General features: G+C 37.7%; 1 protein-coding gene across 2 annotated transcripts in view; it reads left to right on the forward strand.

Annotated features, from left to right (window-relative positions):
• Nucleotides 1-1,349: 1,349 nt before the first annotated feature.
• The window catches only part of FIP1L1 (factor interacting with PAPOLA and CPSF1), a 36,967-nt gene continuing 16,059 nt past the window's right edge, over nucleotides 1,350-22,257 (forward strand). Inside the window, exons 1-11 of one of the 2 annotated variants that reach the window (XM_064710401.1) lie at nucleotides 1,350-1,572; nucleotides 2,265-2,304; nucleotides 4,663-4,720; nucleotides 7,347-7,450; nucleotides 9,671-9,732; nucleotides 9,937-10,044; nucleotides 11,183-11,313; nucleotides 11,589-11,657; nucleotides 13,918-14,027; nucleotides 19,604-19,697; nucleotides 20,678-20,831. In XM_064710401.1, coding sequence (XP_064566471.1) covers nucleotides 1,491-1,572; nucleotides 2,265-2,304; nucleotides 4,663-4,720; nucleotides 7,347-7,450; nucleotides 9,671-9,732; nucleotides 9,937-10,044; nucleotides 11,183-11,313; nucleotides 11,589-11,657; nucleotides 13,918-14,027; nucleotides 19,604-19,697; nucleotides 20,678-20,831 — 1,012 coding nt within the window. In that variant the 5' untranslated portion in view covers nucleotides 1,350-1,490. The remainder of the gene's footprint in view (nucleotides 1,573-2,264; nucleotides 2,305-4,662; nucleotides 4,721-7,346; nucleotides 7,451-9,670; nucleotides 9,733-9,936; nucleotides 10,045-11,182; nucleotides 11,314-11,588; nucleotides 11,658-13,917; nucleotides 14,028-19,603; nucleotides 19,698-20,677; nucleotides 20,832-22,257) is intronic. The other variant, XM_064710402.1, reaches the window with a different exon arrangement.

A 22,257-nucleotide genomic window follows, 5' to 3' on the forward strand; every position in this document is an offset into this window, starting at 1 on the left:
AGCCAAAGGAAACTATGTGAATTCAGCTGCGTCATTTAATGCCAGCCAGAATTGTGTTAAATGGCAAAGTAAACAAAACAGGAATAAAAATTCAGACACTGATGTCTATGAAGAGGTACTACTTATACACATTTGTCTTATGAGAAACAAGTGACTCAATGGTGGAAAATCATTTGCTGACTCCACAACTATTTGCATAAAAAATAGGAAATAGCAAGATGAAAACCTACCCAATTACACCACTAATTCATTACCTGTACACAATACTCAGACATTTAATTTTAGGTGAAAAAAAATTTTGGTGGTTGGTTGTTCATGTGAAATGTCATGCCGTATATGAAACTTTCTAACAAGCTTCTCTAAGCAGGCAATTCAAATAAGCTCTCCTCACTGAGAGCTGTGTTTATGTTACAGTCAAGGCCTCCAGTCTGATTTTTCCCAAACTGACCTGCTGTGAAAAATCAGGTCCCTGTTTTAGTTTTCACATACATCCTGAAACACCACAAGCTCCATTTGTACACACAACTGGTTGAAACTTATTTGGACAGTTGTTGGTACTTAACCTTTCTAATGCATCTTGCGGTTGTCTAGCATTCACAGATGTAAAGTGAGCAAATTACCAGGAAAAATGGCTCACTACTCCCCATCGCTTTTAAAATAGAATTAATGAAATTTATAGAAACACTTCGAACATAGAAACACGTTGTGACACTCACGGCACACTACAAATATTAAATCCTTATTGTACCTAAAAACAAAGTCAGGAAATTTATGGAGGAAAAAAATATCTATGAAGAGTTGTTAAACCTAAAATCCCACGTCCAGCTGGGACAGTCGCTGAGGCCAGGGACAGTCCTAGCAGAGGCACGGCGTGTTTACCCCGCGGTTACGCGCCCTCAGCAGCTGCCATCAGCCGCCAGCAGATGCACGGCACTGGAGTGTACGTGTGTTTAGCCAAGTCCTGCTTCTGGAGATAGGCAGGGATGTTCTCGAGGAGCTCGCCATGCTGCCGGTGATCCCTGCAGAGGGGACGGACGGCCGTCCAGGGAGGCGGGAGAGAACAAGGACCGCCGAGAGCAAACGGCAGCGAGAGGAAGGGAAGGCGGCTCTCGCAGCGCGCCTCGGGAGAGCGGCGAAAGCACAGGCGCGGTGAGTGGCCGCGCACGGACGGTGCCCGGGCGGCTCGGCGGGGAGGGCAGTGCCGGGGCCGGGCCGACCGGGCCGCCCCCCGCAGCCTGTGCCCGGGGCGCCGCGGGGCCGGGCCGGGCCCGCTTCCTGTGCGTGTCACTCACGCGGGGGGAGGGGAAGCGCCGGGCGGCGGCGGCGGCGGATCCTCCGCGAGAGGCCGGGTTGGGCGTTCGCAGCCGCCCGCCCGTGCAGCGCCTGGCCGCGGTCCGAGGCGCCGGGGGAGCCCGGGGGCGGCGCGGCGGGGCGGCCGGCGGAGGGAGGCGCTGCCGGGGCCGGGCCCGCGCGTCCCGCGGGAGGCGGCCATGTCTACCGGCGAGGCGGAGCGGCTGTCGGCGGACGCCGATGGGGCCGCCGGGGACGAGGAGGAGGAGTGGCTCTATGGCGGTACGGACCTTCCCCGACCCCCGTGCCCAGCCCGCCTCCCCAGCGGGCCGGCCCGGCGCCGCCGCGGCGGGGGGGCCGTGCGGGGGTGCGCAGGCCGCGCCGTGAGCCGCCTCGCCGGGCCGCTAAACAAGGTCCCCCGGTCCCGCCGTCCCCGTGGCTGCTCAGCCCCCTCTCTCCTCCCGGCCAGCCCCTCGGGGGCGACGGCTCCCGGCCCCTTCCCTTCCCCGGTCTCCGGTGCCGGTGCCGCGGGCCCTCAGCCCGGGCCGCGCAGGCCGAGGCGTGCTGGGCCTCAGCGGCGGGAGCCCCGCGTGGTGTCCCTGCCCCACAGGCACCCTGGGGCCGCCGAGCTCTCCCTGCTGCTCTCCTGCCCGAGTTCCCGGCGTTGAAATACTGAAAGAAGCTTAACCTTTTTTGTATTAACTTTTTATACAACTTTAGGGACTATCTTTATGTTCAGATGTTAATGAATCATATAAACTATACCCTGCCCATGTGGTGGACCTGTCAGTGTGGAGCACTGTAATTGCTTAGGGGTCTGCTCGACTGATTTCACAACTGAAATGTTAAGCATATGTCTCAATAGTCAATATGTCTCTAAAGACTTGCCTAATATTCTACATCCCAAGGTAATCTGTCACAGTTGATACCCTAGGGATTTTATTAAATATTGTGTTTCTTTTTTCTTATGGTAGATGAAAATGAAGCAGAGAGACCAGAGGAAGAAAAATCTAGGTGAGTATCCTGACAACTGGAAGCCCTGTAGCCTGGCTGCACAAAACCTGTGTTCACTACGTTCTTCTTTCCAGCTCCTACCAACTTTCAAAGCTGGTAGGACCTGAACCCACTCTGGTGTCTTTGAAAGTGTCCTTAAGATAGTATATTTGGACTTTGCTGTTCTTTGAAATGGCTGTACCTGTGAAATTGGGTCACTTAAGTATGAGAGTTAGTTTAACTGTATGGACAGCAATAACCACTCACAGAATGCCAGCAGGTCTTTTATTTTTGTAATTGTTGTGCTTTGTGGTCTTAATGATGGATCAGGACTTGCTTGGGATAATTTAGCGACAGAAAAACATCCTGTCTCCCAAAGAGTTTGCAGTGCAGTTGCAAAAGCAGCAATACAAGGAAGCAGTGGAAGATTACCAGGTAGTCTGATGTACAGATCACATGTGCTTAGGCTTGCAGGGTTAGCATGGTTAGGTTTTTTTTAACCAGTAAGACAGTATTTCAAAGAAACTTAGAGAAACTTAGGAAAGCTTTGGAAGTATCTGAGGGGAACCTGCTTGAGTTACGAAGAGCTGTATGAGGGCACAAAGATGCTCCCTTGGAAATCTAACAAAGTTAATGGAGATTAGTAATTAGAAATGACTGGAAAAGGGAATCAGTCACTTGTGCTAAATGAAGGAAATCTCATAATTGGTAAAATATGGAAATTATTGATTGTCAAGGTATATTAAACAAATAAAGTGAAAATCAATTTGTGAAAACATACATTGTTGTTTTCTGTAGTTGTTTCCATTTTTTCAGTGAGAGCTCTTGCATTTGGCTACCCTTGGTGGACTGCTTGTTCGTAAGCTTGCTCAGTTGCTCCTTTGAACTCATGTCAGCTTTGACAAGCACAGAGTGACAAAGCAGTAATTACCTCCACCACATGACTATAAATGATATCATTGTGAAGCAGCTAGAGGTGTGATTATTTGATTCCCATTATTTCTGAAGTATAAGAAACAGAGTTGTTTTCTTTGACTTTTTCCATGTCATTTAGCTGGTTTTTAGGGCTCTCTTGCATTTGTCTTGAATCTTGTCTCTTCCAGGACAAAGAGTTCTAGTTATTTATTTGCTCTTTATTTAGAAGCTATTCCATATCAGTTGATTCCTTATGTTCAGTTACCTTCTCTTGACCTGGCATGTTTGTCACTACTATTGTTACTTAGGAAAATTACTTGCATGGAGGCTAAAATGATTTTTAGAAAGTGTACTCCAGTTTCTGGTCAATGGTGTCTAGCTTGGCATTTGGCTGTCACCATGCAGTTTTGGACAAAAAGCATAACAAATACTAACTTACCCATCTTAAAATTTTGTTGGGAGCTGTGAAAGTATGGGGACAGTTCAGCTGTTAAAAGTTTTGGTCTCTGGCCTCTCAGATTTGGCGTTGTTTGTATATACAGAAATTGTGATGTGTTATTCAGGTTCTGTACCTAGTCTGTCATTTTACCAGGTGATGAAGTGAAATGATCAGGCTTGAACCCTGAGGCAAAAGCTGGGCTGTGTTGGGTGCAGCACTCACGGGTGTGTTGCCAACAGAGTATGGGGTTAGATTCATTCTATTCAATGAAAATTGCCAGTTGTACACTGTTTCACAAATACCTTTTCAGTGAAAGAATATTGTTTCTAGATGGCTCCCTACTTACTCTGCTATTTGTGGTGCAGCATCCTAACAGCTAATGGGACTGTGGAAGTTAAAATATCACTGTGTAGGAAACAGCCCTGTGTAGGCTCAGTGAGACAGCTCATGTGCCTGGATGTCACAGTACTCATTCTTTCAGGTGGACCAGTAGTTTTAAAATTTTTACAGTTCTCAGTCTACAGTTAGATATAATTGAATTAGTCATTGCATTGTAACTATTCCATATGGGAGAAGGAAATTTCACAATGCTGATATGGGAATTCTGTTTAGTGACACATTACCTGTGGGTGTTTAAATGCTTTTTTTTCCATTATGTCTTTGAAAAGTGTCAGTCTGCAGGGAAAAAAAAATCAAACAGCTTATTCTCCATTCATAAGTTACAAAGTATTTCAGTTTGATTTCAAAGAAAGATCCAAGTGTAATGCCTCATTGCATCCAACTATTCTATGAACATCCAGTTAGTATGATTTATAATAGCAAAATATTGCTAATATAAAGTTATATTCACCTTGTTTTTTTTAAGAAGTCAGCTTTGTTTTTTAATCAATGCTGAAGACAACTGGAGTTTTGGCTTTTCATCTGGAATGAGGAAGCAAAGCTTTTTTTCATCATTAGCTGATACCTGTGAAATAGCATGTGCATAAATACCTAGTTTCACCTTTTCCTGTTTGTTTTTGTTTAAGCGTTCCACCCCCACCTGGAAGTGAAGAGGAAGCTGCAGAAAATGGCGTTGTGAAAACGGTAGTTTTAAACGTGTTTTTGAAATACTGTTTTAAAATGTTGTGATGTAATGACTTTCTGGGAATCCATAATTTGACTAGGACTTATATTTAAATGAATTAATGCCTAAGTGTGCACTTTTTTTTTCTAAAATGTGTTTGTGAGCTGCAGAAACTGTAGAAATTACTAAATTAGGAAATCAATTTTCCAGTTAAGTCCAATTCTTAAATCTAATTTACAGAAAATAAATAAATAGTACTTGTAGGTTTTTTTGGGGGGGACAGAAAGACGGTGCTTGAAGACACCTCTCTTTTCTCAGAGACATCCTTTTCAAAATGGTGGTTTGTTTTTTCTCAGTGATGTGAAAATAAAGTCCTCTGATGATTTTTCTTATTTTGGATATGATAGACAAGGAGGATTTGCAAAACTATGTGAAAGTGTGAACCAAGAGATGAATTACACATGCCTTTCAGAGGCAATGTAACACTTATTTGGAGTGGTCTTCAATGTTTGGTATGTCTGATAACATCAGTGTTAGTATGATGATGGAAAGGACCAAGAAATTGAATTTGCAGTTGCTGTGTTGGTTAAAGGATTCAGGTTACTGTGAATGGGAAAAATTTAACTATGAGAACTTCTATGTGAAGATTGTAGTTTTACTTCAGTGGGACTTTTTGACTTATGTACTCCAAGAAATAACTTTAAATTATGTAGAAACCATTATTGAGATATTTGTGCAAGTTTCAAGGACTGGCCTCTTAGGGAAGTACTTTTTTTACAGTAACTCTAACACTTTATTTATGAAAGGCATTACAGTTTATTTAAAATTGGGGAAGAAGTTATTAAAATCTTAAAACTTACTTCAGTTGTTTAAACTGAAAAGCTACATAAAGTGCATCAAAAGTGTTTGTATTTCTGGAAATCCTTACAGGCTCCCATTTTCTTCTACTTGCATGTTTTAAATTTTTTAAATCTATATATAGCCTGGCATTGTTAGGTTATCATTAGAATATCTCCACAAAATTGAGGACTTAATGATAAATGGTGTCCATGAATGTTTAGCAGCAGCTTAGAAAAATGGATGTTGTTCAAGGTGATGGAATAGGAGCAGGTGAATATTTCTGTGCAGAGGGAACTAAAAAATCATTGCTTATAAGTGAAGTGGGTTTTGGTTGAAAAGGTACATTGTCCAAACAAAATTTTATTTCCTGTTTGATGCCTTTGTAGTGGCATCTGTGTGGGTTGCCTGATGAGTGGTGAATTTGCACTTTTCAGCCATGTGGAATTGAAAGACTGTCTTCAGCTGTCATTTACAGAATACCCATGCTGATCTAGACTTGCCCCATCTTCCCTACCCCAAGAATAGACGCCTCATTATTATGAAATTATATTAATGTTGTGTAGTGAGGATGAACAGCCCTCCAATATCTTACTTTCTAAGGAGCTGTTGATTTTTGTTGATTTTTTTTTTTTTAATGTACAGGCAACTTGATAGATGGTATAGTAGACAAGGGCTGGAACCCAGCTGTGCATGGATAACTGAAGGCTGCTAGGGCAGAATCAGCTTGGCTTCCACGAGTTCAGCCTTTTGCTGAAGAATTCCAATATGTGAATAAGGGTGATTTGGTTGAAAAGTTCATTTGGATTCCACAAAGTTTTAGAAGAAGTTCCTCGCCAAAGGATTTTTAAAATTTCTCTGTGCAGTTACAGAATGATCCCTATGTGGATAACTGATTTTAGCTGGTTTGTAATAGATAGAAAACACAGGGTAGAGGTCAAGGTTCTATTTTCACAGTAAAGAAAAGCCACTTCCAGGGAGGATTCTCTGGAATTTTATGCTTAACTGGTGCTGTTTAATGTATTTTCTTGGAGAAGAGCTAAGTTGTGAAATTAGGAGTTTTCTGATGATACAAAGTTAATCAAGATAGTGAGATCAAGGTCTAACTGTGAAGAACTGACTGGTTAATATGTGGTTATTGAATTCTGCATAGAAAAAAGAGAGTGATGTTCATTGGGAGAAAAAAAACAGATCTAAAAAAAAAAAAAAAAAAAAAAGTAATGAGTTGCTCATTGCTATGTAGTAGGGACATGTTTAGTGCTTGTCTGGAGCCTAAAACGCTCCGTGTGTCATACAGCATACAGCGTGCTCTCGCATCTGATTTTTCAGTCCGTTTGCTGAAATGTCTCAAGTATTTTATGTAGTGTACTTACATAAGGAACTAAATAGATTTCTCCAATGTTCATCATCAGCTGGGGAAACATTTACTTGAGTTATGCTGAGTATATAATTGATGATGGCAAGAAGCTAGTCTTCCATATCTTTTAGTCCTGTCCTGAATGACAATGTAAGAATAGAACCAGTGTGTATGAGCTAGATAGAGGGAAGGAGGATATTAGATAGTGGAAACTCTTTTATGCTTGAGAAACTGAACCTAGTATTAAAGACACTTCTCTATTTTGATCCAGATGTTTCAGATACTTGTAACCTCCTGAATTTGCTGTTAATGCTACTCAGTTCTAATGTCTAGGAAGAGGAGAATTTTCTTCTTTCAAAGCTTTCTAGAATGGATGGTTTTGTCTGGATTGTATTTCCATTGTGAAGGTAAGTGACTGCTTTTTGTCTAAGAAATGACTTTTTCTTTTATAGAAGGTGGCAGAGGCTGAGGATGACAGTGATAGTGATAGTGATGATGATGAAGATGATGTTCAAGTCACCATAGGGGATATTAAGACAGGAGCTCCACAGTTTAGGTAAGTTATTTGCAAACATTAACTGAGGAAACATTTGAGATGATATTTAATTATAAATGCAGTCTCTTTAATGCTTGTAATTTATTTGCCTTTTTAATATTGATATTTTTAATATTTTTTTAATTCTTTTCCAAATATTTGCCATTTAATACTTGCCAAAAATGGCAGATTGTGTGCACAATTACTGTCAATTAAGAACTTTGTTAGTTCTTTAACAATGTTTTTAATGATACAATGGCTTGAAAACAAGTGAAATGAAACTAGTGGAGTGCAAGGAAGAATTCTATATAAGTTTAAATTGTGTTTTCAGATTTTGAGAAATAATTGTATTAAATTTTTAAATGCGTGAGTTGTTTCTTATTAGGGAATGGCTATGTTATCTAGCATTTTTGGGGTCGTTACTGTGACAGTGACATTTTGGTTGCAAAGGATAGAATGGCAAGAACATGAGAAGTGTTTGTTCCTCATCCTGTTTGTAATGGATACAGTTCTAATTAGACCTTTGTAGTTTCAATCCCAATTGATGTTCTCAAATAAGATTTTAATCTACTTAAGGATGAAACTGTGAGTCTCTGGAGATTATTTCTCAAGATCATTGTTTGTGCATTTATACTGATCTTGCAAAAGGGCTTATTTTTACTGAACACTTTCGTACAGTGCTAATTTTACCCAAAATTATGAAATAATATTTTTCATTGAATGGAAATTTGCTGAGGGACATGGTTTGCTTGTTTTTCTTGGCAATGCCAATATTTTTATGCCTATTAAAACCAGAGTTGCTAGGGTGCCATTTCTTAAATTATGACAGGTCTGCAGGTGGGTCTGACTCATGTGTATCGTGTTTTTAACTTTAGAATGAAGGTGGTATACTCCTGTTTGAAACATAGTTTTTTTAAACTTTCAGTGTTTCATGTTCTAAAATAATGTGCAAATGAATGTAATAGAAGAAGCGCCAATTCTTTCAGTTCTTTATTTTTCTGCTTTCAGTAACTTGCAGTGTTCTTGTGGTCTAGGCAGTGGCTTCCAGCTTTGTGGTACTAAAGCAAAACTAGATTTATATTCTCAGTGATTTGCTGATGCTCTTTCCATGTATGCAGGAACAATGAGCAGGTGATCCTAAGTCTAATTAGAGCAGAAAGTTTTACATAGAAATGCCTGTCTTCTGAAAAATCTTCTTTTCTGGGTGAATTAGACACAAAGTTCACAGAAGAGCAGAAATCTAAAACAAATGGAACATTGTACATTTCAACTGTAGTAGAACAAGTCTGTTTTATAGGATTAAACAGTTTTCCATATAGTAGTCAACTGCAGTTTAAAAATCCTAAGAGATTTGTTTCAGAAAATCATGCACAAATACAGTGTGGCAGATCAGAAGGTTAAATTGTTTTGTGTTGGTTTTTATGCTGTTGTAGCACTTGAAAGAAAACTAGCACTGCATGGAAGTGGATACTGTAAACCATACCCTGACCTTCTGATTATATGCAAATCTCATGATGTATATGGGTCACCTGTGAGGATAAGTTACATTACACACAAATGGTAGGGAGAGCTAGCTCTTAATGTTACAAATGAACAGTACTGTGATTCCTAAGGTAGTTAGATCTATTCAGTAGTTAGGTTTCCAAGTTTTTTTTGAAGAAAGATCTCAAGTATTTTAGAAAGTGAAAAATTGCATACTTTTCTGTTGTTTACAAGGATAGATGATTACTAGAAGTACATTGAAACAGCACTTCAGTCATTTTAGATAAATGCTTGTATTTTTCACTTCTGTACAGATTAAATGGAATGATTATGAAAAGATAAAATGATCCATCTAAACCCTTCCTTTTTTTTAATTTATTTTGTTTTTACTCTAATCCCCAGACTGTCATCTGTATCCCTAAATGAACTGCATTTTTCCTTTCTCTCTCTTCTTCTGGTTCTGTCCATTCTTGTTTCTATCAAGGTCTTTATCCTTTCAACTCAGGAAGAGTGACTGGAACTTGCTTCACTACTGTTTATTAGTTGGAGAAGTTGCTACTGAGCATAGAAAGGTACTCTCTCTTCCTCCTAGGCTGATCTCTTTACCTTTACAGTTACCAGCTTGGAAAGCTAGAGATTCAGGATGGTGATTGAGCCTGGGTCCAATATGTTTCTGGATCTAGCTATCTCTTGTTTTGTGTTTTCTTCTGGTTTAAAACTTTTCTTTGTCTAATTCCGGTTTTTGTTAATTTCTTGAAGTTATGGAGCAGCACCTGTGAATCTCAATATTAAGGCAGGAGGACGAGCTTATGGATCTTCTGGTAAGAAAATTTGCTCAGTAATATTAGTAAAAAAAACCAAAACATATTGGATATTGTTTTGGATTAAGAAAATAATTGTTTCTTTTAAAACTTATTGATAATTTTTTCTAGCTTTTAATTTATTTTTTATTATTCTAAGTGTAATGGTCCTGATAAAATTCCATTTGGTAGAGACAGAAGGCTCTAATTAACTTTTCTTCACAGGTGCAAAAGTTAAGGGACTGGATCTAGATGCACCAGGGAGTATTAATGGTGTGCCACTTCTGGAAGTAGATTTAGATTCCTTTGAAGATAAACCTTGGAGAAAGCCAGGTAATGTCTGGTTTATGTTCACTGATACATAGGTGTTCAGTAGGTTATTTTAATAGCTGTTTCTGTTGAGTGCATGTAGTTGTCATCTTACCTATCCCTCAGAGGTACTGTACAGCATAATTTGGAAAAAGCAACTATGTTACTTGTTGCCTTCCTGCTGTGCCACAGAGTGCATGAGTGTGCCATGTTTGTTAGTATACATCTCCATCACATGTCAAGAGAGATAGGCCATTTTTTAAATACATGTGTATCCTGAGCTCTCCTTGGAAATCTGTGTTCCTGTGGAGATTTCTGCCTTTGCTCTGTGCCATGGAACACTAGACAAAGCAAAATGTACAAAATAGTTCTGGCTGGTTTAAGGATGAAGAATGGTGAAATGTAACTTCCTGTGCTATGTTGTGTTCATGCATAGACATCCATAAGCTTTGAATAAGAAACTGGGACTTGCTGCAAAGACTTTCCATGAGTCTCCTCTGTTTTGTCTCATTGGCTCAAGTGGTTTGTCCAGGCTTGTCTAATTTTACCAGCGTTGATTTGGTTTTTTAGTACCAGTACATCTTGCTGCTGCATATAGTTTTTTTCTTGTGTTTGTGCATTGCTATGGTAGTACAAATAGTGTCTGCAAAATGGAAAATAGAGAAGCCTTTGATGATTATCTGGTGTTTGAAATGTTAGCTGTATTAAATATATTCTATATATTTGAGTTACAACTGTTCTCTCTTACCCTAAAAATACTTCATGGCATCACATGAAACTAGGAGCCAAAACAAAGTGAGAAGTCAAATACAGAACTAGCAAAACAAAAGGGAGTGGTTCTTCACTGAACATAAAGCAAATCTATAGATCTTATATTTATCTTGTTGTAAAGATGTGGGAGATTATAATATCCCATGATATTCTCTACCCTTGGTCCCCACTTCATGATGCTAGGCAAGTTCATGTTTCTGACTAAATTTTAATGGGTTTACAATCTTAGCAATGAGTACTCTGTCTATTGATGAATTGTACATTTCAGTTGTGCTTTTTAGATCAATACCTGATCAGTTTTGATGCTCTAAGTAGAGGTGTGTATATATGTTTAGTGGAGGAAGGATGAACTTTGTAGTGTCCTAAAAAACCTATGCTTCTCTGTTTAAAGGGGCTGATCTCTCAGATTATTTTAACTATGGCTTCAATGAAGATACCTGGAAAGCTTACTGTGAAAAACAAAAGAGAATACGAATGGGTCTTGAAATTTTGCCAGTTACTTCAACCACAAATAAAATCACGGTAAATAGTGATTTTTTTGTATTGTACATGTTTTTTTCCCTGTAAAGCTGCTTGTGAGTCATAAGCTTGTTCTGCCCAGTTCGGTAGATTTGTTAGAGTTTGCGCCTGACTCCCTTCCCTGAACCTTGAGTGTTACTGTGTTGCTTCACTGGCAGTTTGTGTGGATAGTGTGACAGACAGCTACAGCTAGATTGCATCTGTACCTTTATTGAGACTGTGGCCCATCATTTCAGAATTGTATGGTATCTTAATGGGCAATGTGTTATTTAACTTAGGCTGAAGACAAAGCTATGGAACTAAGACCAAGTGCAGAGATTCTCGATGGCAGATACCATCTTTTAAAGGTGAATTTTAGTAAAATTTTGTTGGTTGCTCTCATTTTTCTTGGGTATTGCTTCCCATGCCAGCACAGACTGATAGAAGAACAACTGATATGGACGCAGCCATTATTTCATACTCTCATGCTACATCAGTGACTTTCTGTGTGTGTCACAAAATGTGGATTAAAAAGTGTTGCTTTGTTCATCACTCTTCTGCAAGCATGTGAGTTAGTGGCCTGGTGAACTAACTAATTTCCCAGTGAAATTAATTTTTCTTGATGTGATGGTTTATTTGTAGTTGTAGTATGTTCATTTGTGCAGATTAAAGGATTTGCGCAGATGTGGTGGGGAAGCTTTTGTAGATTATGGCATGTTTTTTTTTTTCCTGTGGCATTGTAGCTCTTACTACAATGTTTGTAACAGTTATCCTTGACAGTTCTGATAAGAAAATCAATCTTCCATATTTTTGTGTTGCTCTTCTGGGGTTAGCTAACAATTAATTGAGTTATGTATAATAATTTTTCCATTCAGAAATCCTGGTTTTCAGAGAAGAGAAAGGCATGACAGCATTTATCTTAAGGATTCAACTTTATTTTTATTTTCTCAGTTTCTCATTTATGTCTTTGATACTAAACTTAAAATTATACCACAAAGGTTATATATTTTACCTATTCTTAATATATAGTCATTTTTGTTCTTGAACTGTCTTTGAAGTGACTTGGAACGGTTTCTTTCTCCTGTGTACTCCTGTCAATTGCAGATACAGAACTGTCAATTGCAGACAGGTGTTTTTCTCTTACTTGCTACTTGAGGATATTAAATTATTTTGATTTTATTCTAGCAAGAATGGATCAGAAGGTTTCTGGGGCTTTATACCTTTCTCAGGTATCATTATAATAGTACTGTGGGACAGTAGAAATAGTGGACAGTAGGAGTTACACTTTGCAACTGACTGTAATCTCAAACTTTTCTGAAATGTTCTGAAGGAAAAAGGATAAGTAGTCCAACCCAAAACTTCCCCTATTTCCAGCTCAGTACTGACTCTGGTGATCAAACAGTACTGGTAATAATGGTGTTGTAAGAGTTTGTCGTGTTTTAAAAGGAGTTTACGTGTAATTATTCATTTCATTAACTTTTTTCCTTCTCTTCTGAAACAGTCTCATGTAATTCCCATTATATTTCCATGTATTTTATATTACTCTCTTGTAACTAGCAAGAATGTCTCCTACATTTTCCAATTGCTCATTAATTTGTAGAAGTCTTTTTCAGATAAATACTTTGACCTTTTCCACTCATATTTCTGGATAGGAAACATTAATTCAATTTTTAATGAATTTTAACTATTTATGCACATTTTTATGGGTTTGGAAAAGATGTGCCCATGTTTAGAAGTGAGGTTTTGCAGAAACATAATAGTTCAATTGCCTACAAGCTGTGAGATCACAGCTTATACAAGGCATGAGTGAACTAGCTACACAGAGTGGTGTAGCTGCTACAGTGGGAGGGACTTTAAAAATTGAATCACTGTATATTTGTCTTTAATACTAACCCATACAGGTTTTTCTTTCACGTGTAGCTGCTGCTGAACAAAACAATACTTGATGTACTTCCACCAAAGGTTTTGTATAGCTTTAATGGTGTCTTGAATAAAAGAAGTGTCTGGAATTTTGCAGTACTTCAGCAACAGCAGGGTGTTTCTGAAGTATTCAGTCTGAACTAATGAAAAGTCTTTTGCAGTTAGCACAACCCAGATATGAGATGACTTCCTGGTATGACTAAGAAATTAAGTGGTTACTAGATCTCACAATCAGTGAGGGAGATGGAGAATCCATTCAAGTTTCTTGTCTCATGGTTTGCTGGTAGTGGATAGCAGGCTTGTTAGATATCTTTGTTTTGATTATGAAAAGTTTTTTTTCAATAAGTGTCTTTCTTTTAAAAATCAAGGTGTAATTTGGTTCATACAGGAAATTCTTCAGGAAGATTAGTTTGGTCTGTTCATGTACAAATGAAGTGCTTGGAAAATAAATATTTATGCTGTCTAATCTTCTATAACAATTCATTCTCTGGCATATTGATTTATATATATATATATATATATCAAACATAGTACTTAAGTAATATCTCACGAAAAGATACATTATTTTGCTTGTTGTGCAGAGGTGAGAGTTTTTGAAATTCTGAATAAAGTTGGACTTACTTTCTTTTGGTATTGACTGTGTTTTTGTTGAATGTTGGAGCTACTGTACTTGCAAGATTAAACTAATGATGAAACATTATTTTGAAGGTACAGCAAGGCAGAACTGGAAATTTGGAGAAAGAGTTGGCAGTGCAGTCGACCAAACCTGATTTCACATCTCCTCCTGCCTTATTTAAATCAGGAATTCCTTCAAACAGGTCAGTTAGCTGTAACTCATGACCAAAAAACTCTTTGTACTGTTACCTCTATGTCTTTGAAGTTTACAATTTTTGTAGAAAAAAAAGGAAAATATATTTCTGTAACAGGTAAAATGAAGGGTAGAGATATCCTTATCACATTTACCATAATCATACAGGAATCCTATACTACCTTCTTGGCTCTTTGGGAGAAAGTAGAAGAAAAGGCGAGAAAAAACAGCAGGACCAAGTAACAAGACAGTTACAAAAATCTACTTATTGATTTATGACACTGTGTTTTCTGTGTGTAATTAAATTTGCCATCATAATACTTCTGGTTAGGGTCCTTATGAGTATTTTAACTAACTTATTTTTTCAGTTCAACAAGATGGAATCTGACAGCTATGACTTTAACAAGTGGAGGAATTCCTGGAACCTAGTCTCTTTCCTGCAAGGCAGCTTTGGTTTCTCCATATTTGAATATTTTATTGTACTTTCTTCGAAAATTAGAGAAAGTATTTCCTTACTGAGTTCCTTCTCCCAGCCCCAGGCTTTAATGAGTTCTGTCTTCTGTATCTAAGCCACTGCTGTTTGTTATCTGGCACTTGGCTTAGGATGACTCCATGCTTCTGCTTTACTTGAGTTATTTAGTGATCCTGTTCAGTTGTTTTAGTTCTGTGCAAATTAAAAGCCCTTATATTACATCATATTACAAACAATGGTAAGAAAGGTAGAACAGGTTGTTCATTGGACACTTTGGTTGTCAGCCATTAAAGATGAGGAGCTATGACCCATCTTTAGCACTGCATCCATAAGTGACTGATTTAGAGGCACTTGTGTTCAGTTATTCCATGCTGTAAGAGTCAGTTCAACACCCAGATGTATTTGTCTTGGAGGGGAGAGTTGGGGGGTGGGGGGCAGGAGGAAGTCAATCATAGCCTTGCTTGCACTTTTTTTTCACTTCTAGAATATTCCTTCTGGTAGCCTAAATTTTTCTCTGAGCTATCAGGTTATGCTGCTCTGTGTTTAGTAGATTTTAGTTCTGTTTATCTGTTTTTCTTAGTCAAAAGAAATTAGTTTTCCAAACTTTGTGCTAACTTTGTAGCTATTTTTAAAATGTTCTTTTCTGAATTGCTTCTAATGTATGATATTCTTGTAACAGAGTTCTCAAACTGGAATGTATTGTTCACAGGGTAAGGATTCCAAATCTATATCTAGCATAGGTTTTGTTACAAGATTTCAATTCTTTGTTCATCTCAGTGGTGGACAGAAAACCTCTAAACTACTTTGGGAAGTAATTGACAACCAGGATATTAAAATGTAGTTAAGTTGAAAGTTGTAGAAAAAATGCATTGTGTAGATTATTTGGTTGTGTGAAATTTGCAGGTGTGATGACTGTGTCACTTCCTGACATTTATTTTGAGGTATCACTTTGTGGCATATCACTTTGACAGTTGTATCACTTGTGCATTCCATTGGTAGAATAGATTGTGTTGTATGTATTTAGTGTGAATACTGTAATTGTAAGTTGTTACAATGACAATACCTGCTATGGATACACTTGCTTAAAATATATTATTCTGTAAAGAAAGGTATTTCTAGCAAGTGGTCAGAAGAGATTTTGAAGGAAAACTGTATGCTCAGAAGTCTGAGTAGGTTAATGAGAATATATATTAGCTGTGTGGATTATATATATTTCTACTTAAATGACTTACCCATAATGCATCTACTATTTTCTGTTTTTAAGTGCCTGTATTATTAACTTCTGTATAACCAGATAGTGTTTTATGGGGTTGGACTAATTTCTTTCTTTAGGTAAGAGTTTATTTTAGATAGACAGAAAATTTTCAGCAATGTAGCCCCTTCAGTAATTTAAAATAATTGCCTTTATGCTGTGTGGCATTTGCAATAGCCTTGTTGAGAAATTGCTGGAAGCATTTCCAGAGAAGTTGCAGAGAAATTAGCTTATCAGTGTAGTGGGATATTTATCAGCTTTATCTGTGCTTATGGCTTTCTGTAAAAAGATATTTTAAAGAAAATGGATTTCTGATCTTTTATTTCCATGAAAAATACCAGTTCAGCCTTGCAAGACTAAGTGATGGAAACTCAGGTGTTATTTTGAAAAAAAGTGTGTTTTCATACAAATTGTTTCTTTAGTAAATCTATTAGGTTCTTATTCATATCAGTAAGTGGTGAGCTCAGCAAAGTTGAGGCTGTCCTCAAGAGGAGGAAAATAAACCATGAAATACATAAGCAAAACAAGAAAGAAGAAATATTGAAGCATATTATAATTCCATACATATTAGACTATACTATGTATAAAGTCTACTGAACAAATGTGGCATCCCGTAGTTAGTCTGATTCTGAACAGTCATATGGGGGTGTTCCAAAAAGCAGCTTATTTATTTTATCTGTGGTAAGGATAGGGATTTTTGAAGCTATGAACTTGGAAAATAACTGGGTTTGCCTTCTTTTTTTCTTCTTTTTTCCCTCTCTTTCTCTTTGCTCTGTAGAATCTAAGCTGAGCTTGCCAAATGAGATTGAGTTATCTTTCTGAATTAATCTCCATGGAAGTGGTATTCTCAGTGCAAATAGCTCATAAATAACCATTCTCTAATTAGAGTGAGATAACTCAGAGTTGCTGGAATGTTCCTTTCAAGCTACACTTTGTATGAACTCTGCTGTGGGTTCATGTGCATCCCACACGTGTGGCTTGCCTTTTTATGTTTCAGAGGATCCTTTGGGAATGCATCTGTATCCCAGGTGCCTCGATCACGTAAGGGACAGACCAAGCCCTTCCCTTTCTTTGCTTACAGCACTGAGACAGAAACTGAGTCTTGCCTGCTACTTATCACAACTCTGTGCAATGTCTAGGGAGTTGTAGAAGTTTCTCCTTGTGCCATCTTGCTGTGACTTAATGTGTGTGTCACTTAGCATGTGGTTGGAGGTGTCATCTGCTGCTTCGTTTGCAACTGAATCTATGCTTTCTCCTGTTCAATTTCAAACTCTTTTAGTGAAATTCTCAATGAAATTGTTATTGCAATCTTGGAAATAGAGAATTTGTCAAGTTCAAGGTATGATGGCAAAATCCATCATTATGAAAAATATCTTGGCAGTTGTTGGGAAGAACAGTGGACAAAACATTATACAGCATTATTTAAATAATAAATATAAAGTATAATCTCATTGAGATTGAGTGAACACAGGTATATGCTTCAGAATCTAAAAAAATTAAGTGAAACTGTTTATTTCAGGAAAATTGATGCATAGGAACCAACTAATTGGTAGTCTGGGTTTGCTTCATTTGATGTTGCAGTGGTGTGTTTGGGCTGCTTCCCAAACCAGAATTAACATTATTGTAATATGATTGAGGCATATATTGCTTTAATGCCCCATACTCTTGCATTGGTGACATTGTGTGTATTTTCAGTGCTGATTCTAAGAGTTGCTGCCAGTGTGCAAACAGGACAAAAGAGGAAGAGTCTTAATTCTGCTGTGTACATCACTCCCAGTGGAAGCCCTGTAAATCAGGCAGGGACTTTGTGCTGTATGAGTGTCATTTGTTATACACAAGGACTGAAGCTAGGTAAAATGAGTTTTCTAGGATATGGTTTAGATAATTAAGAGAAGATAGCAGTGATGGAAGAGAACAAGTATCTTAGAACTCTCAAAACAAATGCACTGTCAGTGAAGACTAAGATGGTGAGAACATAGGTTTTAACAACTGTTTTATAATACCTATGTTCTCAATTCAGTTACTTAAAGCAAAATAATAGTCCAGTGTAGCAGTGCTGGAAGGCCATGCAAGACCACTGGGGAAGTTTAGAAAAGCAGATGTTGATTATTGGAACAATCTCACTTCCAGCATGGGGTATCATAAGTCCAGAGAGTTTCTGACACTTCTGTTATTGTTGTATAGAATATATTGCTGTGACGTATACACTCTTTAATTGAAGGTTTGTTCTCGGACTCTTGTACCATCACACTGGTTTTGTTTGGTTTTTTTAAACTCTCAACTGTTGTGCTTAATAAGCTTACTTTAACATCTAGGAGGGAACTCTAAACCCAGATACTAAAAAGCTCAGAGGACAGGCATTTGTATCATCCTCAGTATGCAATCTGCTATGAAAATTCAGATAATCTCTGAGAGATCTGACTGTTACTTCATGCTCTAGTGTCTGCTGTGTCTTTTTCAGTTGCATTGCAGTCTGGGTATCTGAGCAATTGGAGTCCAAGTTATCAGTCTGGCAGAACTCTGAGCCTATAATTCCAATTTACAGTTGTTCTCCCTAATATTTGTATTTGTGTGGTTAGTAGTACACTAGATGCAAAAAAGACAAGAACTCCTGAAACTAGAAATATTTTTTTCTTTCTATGGATTTGTTTTCTGTGGAAATTTCAGGAGGGTTCTTTCCAGTCTTTTACTGTTCTGTATCATGCTCTTGGTAAAAATTATCAGTTTTATCTACAGTGGTTTCCCTTATAGGTGAAACCACAAATGAAAATCTGAAAAATCCTACAGCTGAGACATGGATTTTGTACCTTTGTTTCTCTCAGCCATGAGCACTGTTGTTTTATTGCTCATTTTCTAACAAAGTTGACCCAGGTGAATCCTACTTTTTAACCTCTTTTAGAAGTCAACAGTGGCCTGCAGAGCAGGTAGAATCATAGAATGTTAAGGGGTTGGAATGGACCTAAAGGATCATTTAGCTCAACCTCCCCTGCCATGTGCAGGGACATCTCCCCCTAGACCAGGTTGCTCAAGGCCTTAGTCCAACCTGGTTTTTATAACTCTTATGCTGACAGATTTTGTTATATCTGCATAAAAATTATACAATTTCTATAAACCTTGGTTTCTGGCATTTTAGGGCTGCAAACAGAAATGGTCACTATACTTTACATTGTTACTCTCTTCAAAACAGTGATTCAAAATAGTGATTCAAAATAGTTGTCACAAACATCAGGCTTTAGTTTTAGTAGATGACATTCATATTTTGTCATATTTTGTCATATTGTCTGGTCTGATACCTGGAGTACTTCATTTGTGTCAGTGTATTCCTCTAAGGTTAATTTACTGAAGATTTTGAGAGATTGATTATACTTCGAATTTTCGTGGTTTTGGTTTATGCTAATGTTTTTTCTTCTGCCTTATCTTTCTTTGATCTTCCATGGAATCCTTCATTATGGTTTCATGCAATTTAGAAATTACTTCTAATTAATAGTTTGTAGCTGGTTTATGTTAGATTTTTGAGAAAGTTCTGCTTGATTTATTCTTTTCTTACTGAAGTTTTGTGATCTTTGTTTGGGGTTTTCTTGTAACAGCAAAGCAGAAGTACTGTCTTTTATGGGGGGGAAGGAGACTGCTGTAGAGTCAGCTTTTGTCTTTGCTTATCAAAGTCTTTTTTGCTGCATTGTTTAGTTCTGTACATAGTTCAGCAAATACATCACCTTTAATGTTCTTCAGAAATAGTCTTTTGTGTTTTCTACAAAAGAAAGAAGAACTTTTGCCATTTAGAATGAGAGAAGTCCATAAGGCTTTTTCTCTCACCTTTTCTTTTTCTTCCCCCTTTTCTGATTCTGTTTGTCCTGTGTTGCAGGCGGATATCTGGCACAATAGATGTGATTGGACAGAGCATCACTATCAGCAGGGTGGAAGGACGACGGCGCGCTAATGAGAACAGCAACATACAGGTTTTACATTGCAGTTTTGCATTCTGTTTTTGACTAAAAGACATTTTTGCTTTCCCCATAGCTTCTGACTAAAGCACCACTGTATGTGAATGAGTAACACATAAGTAACTTTGCATCCAGAAATAAAGTTTTGGCAGTTACCAAAATATATTAAGATGAAGTAATTGATAGATTTCAAAAATGTTTTGGTATACCTCTTACTGAAAAGAAATGAGTGATATTGCAGACTTACAATCCAGGAGACAGCACTGGCTCTGCTAGATCTGTGTGGGATTGTGTTTTGTTTATGGAGTGAAAAGATAAATATTTGAACTCCCCATTTGTCCCCCTATTACTGTCAGACACTAATGCTGGAAGTGAAAGCCTCCTTGTATGCAGTTTGAGAAATGCAGTCTTTTAAAAATAAGGTGTGAAGGAATAAATAGTTGGTAGTAGCTTGTTTTTAATTATATTGTAGTACTTTACCAAAAATTGCAAGATTAGTCTTTATGGTTTTAGTCTAGACTTTTATTATCCTCAGAAAGCATCTAAATCTATACAGACAAAATACACTTCTGAAGAATTAGAGAGAAGGATCAGGGTTGCTTGGTGCTCCATTTGCATTTCCATGCCAACTTAGGTTGAGGTTAAACAGTGAAAATAGTAAAGGATTGTAGTGCTGATATTGAAAACATTACCATGTGTTTTTCATCTGACCTCAGAGTATTTAAGTAATTTATGATCTTGGGTTGTTTTCATGCTTTTCAGATTGATTTTTAAATATTTTCCATTATACAAATTTAAGGTGCTCTTAGACCTTTAAAGGTACTTGGCAAATAAGGGACACTGAACATACGTGTATGCAGGTAGAACTTAACACCATCTGAATATGGGTCTTTAGATGTGAAGTGATACTTTCCTATTTTAGTAACTGAAGGACAGGAAACCTGTCTTGCACTCTTTTCACAAAGCAATTGTAACTAGAGTTTGATATTTTACAGGTTCTTTCAGAACGCTCTAATCCTGAAGTAGACAGTTTTACCAAGCCACCTCCATTTTTCCCTCCAGGAGCTCCACCTACTCACCTTCCACCACCTCCTTTCCTCCCACCCCCTCCAACTGTCAGTACTGCTCCACCTCTGATTCCCCCACCAGGTAAATATCCTGCACTATATAGGATGTGGATAATGAGAGATTTGTTAACATCAAATTCTTGAGGTGCATTGTGCAGAATTTCAGAATTCCATGTTTGCTCTTTTCTTAAGTGTATCTGCAAAGCAAACCCAGAAACTTTTGTTTTTACTTTCTCAGTAAGCATAATCCCAAGTAGTAAATAATTACTTAAGACTAACTGCTGGTTCTTGTGTTCTTGAAAATGTTTGAAGTGAGAAGTTGTTTTCTGTAATTCAGTAACTGTTAATGCCATTGAGAGGTACATGTTAACACATTATTCTACAAAATTTAGAACTACAAGTATGGCATACCATGAATTTGTGTCACAAGTTGGATTCTCTGATGTCTAAGGTCAAGGCAGCAAGAGAAGTTCTAATTACCCTTTTCTCTCACAGCATGTATAAATTCCCACAGGTCTGGTAGTATTGCATTTGCTCCATATCCCTTCTTCCACTTAGAAGTTTTATTAGTCCCTGATGTTTTTTTCCAGTGTTCTGTGTCTGTTCTCAAAGCTCTTTGAGAACTCATCCCATTGTTAATCTGTTTTGAAATTTACTGATATTTACTGAACATTTATTGAAATTTGGCATATATGGAAATTTACTGGGCATTTGCACAAGTGGTACAGTGACCTGTACTTCTCATTTGAAGACAGTAAGTTCAAAAGGATTTGGCAAGATACTAAGAACTGTCAGTGAGAAGTTAAAATAGATGGAGAATCTTTGTGGTGTATTTGAGTAGGAAAGGGAAGCATTTGTCTACAGAAGAGACTGATTTAAGGTGGAACTGCTTTCCTTATTTTCTCCTGGTCCTTGAATTCTTTAGCTTGACTTGTTCTGAAGATCATGCGGGGCAGTTTCTTTGCTATTCTGCTTGCAGAGGAAATATTTTAAAAGTTTCTCTGTTAATATTCTTATGTAGAAGCAAAGAAGTCACATTATTTAAATGCAACTAGTATGAGCTTTTATAGGGTTTAAATCCTTGTAGAAGTTGCTTCTTCAGTTGCCCCTCCTAATTTTAAAACTTAACTCATTTTGCCTGGCAAGCTCTTGCTTTCCTCCATGATGGTCATACACAAAAATCACAGCACAGAGAAAACTGAGGAGTAGAGATTTAAAAATGAAATAATTCTCTGCCCTTTTTTTTCTTTCTTAAAATAAATATAAAAAATAGAGTCTCTGAAGTGAGATTATGGTAATGCTCTGGTGATTTTGTTTCCCCGCTGGGGAGGGGAAAGGACAGAAAGGGGATGGATGTGACAATAATACTTGCTGTGGTTTTAAGCTTCATTTAAACCTTTATGATAAAACAATATATGTAATGCATTGCAACTTTTTAGAAAGTAATTATTTTAATTGTAATTGGTTTCAGAAAAGGTGTTCCAAGTTGTATATTATGAAAAACATGA

The sequence above is a fragment of the Zonotrichia leucophrys genome, chromosome 4, assembly GCF_028769735.1.
Source record: "Zonotrichia leucophrys gambelii isolate GWCS_2022_RI chromosome 4, RI_Zleu_2.0, whole genome shotgun sequence".
NCBI lineage: Eukaryota > Metazoa > Chordata > Aves > Passeriformes > Passerellidae > Zonotrichia > Zonotrichia leucophrys.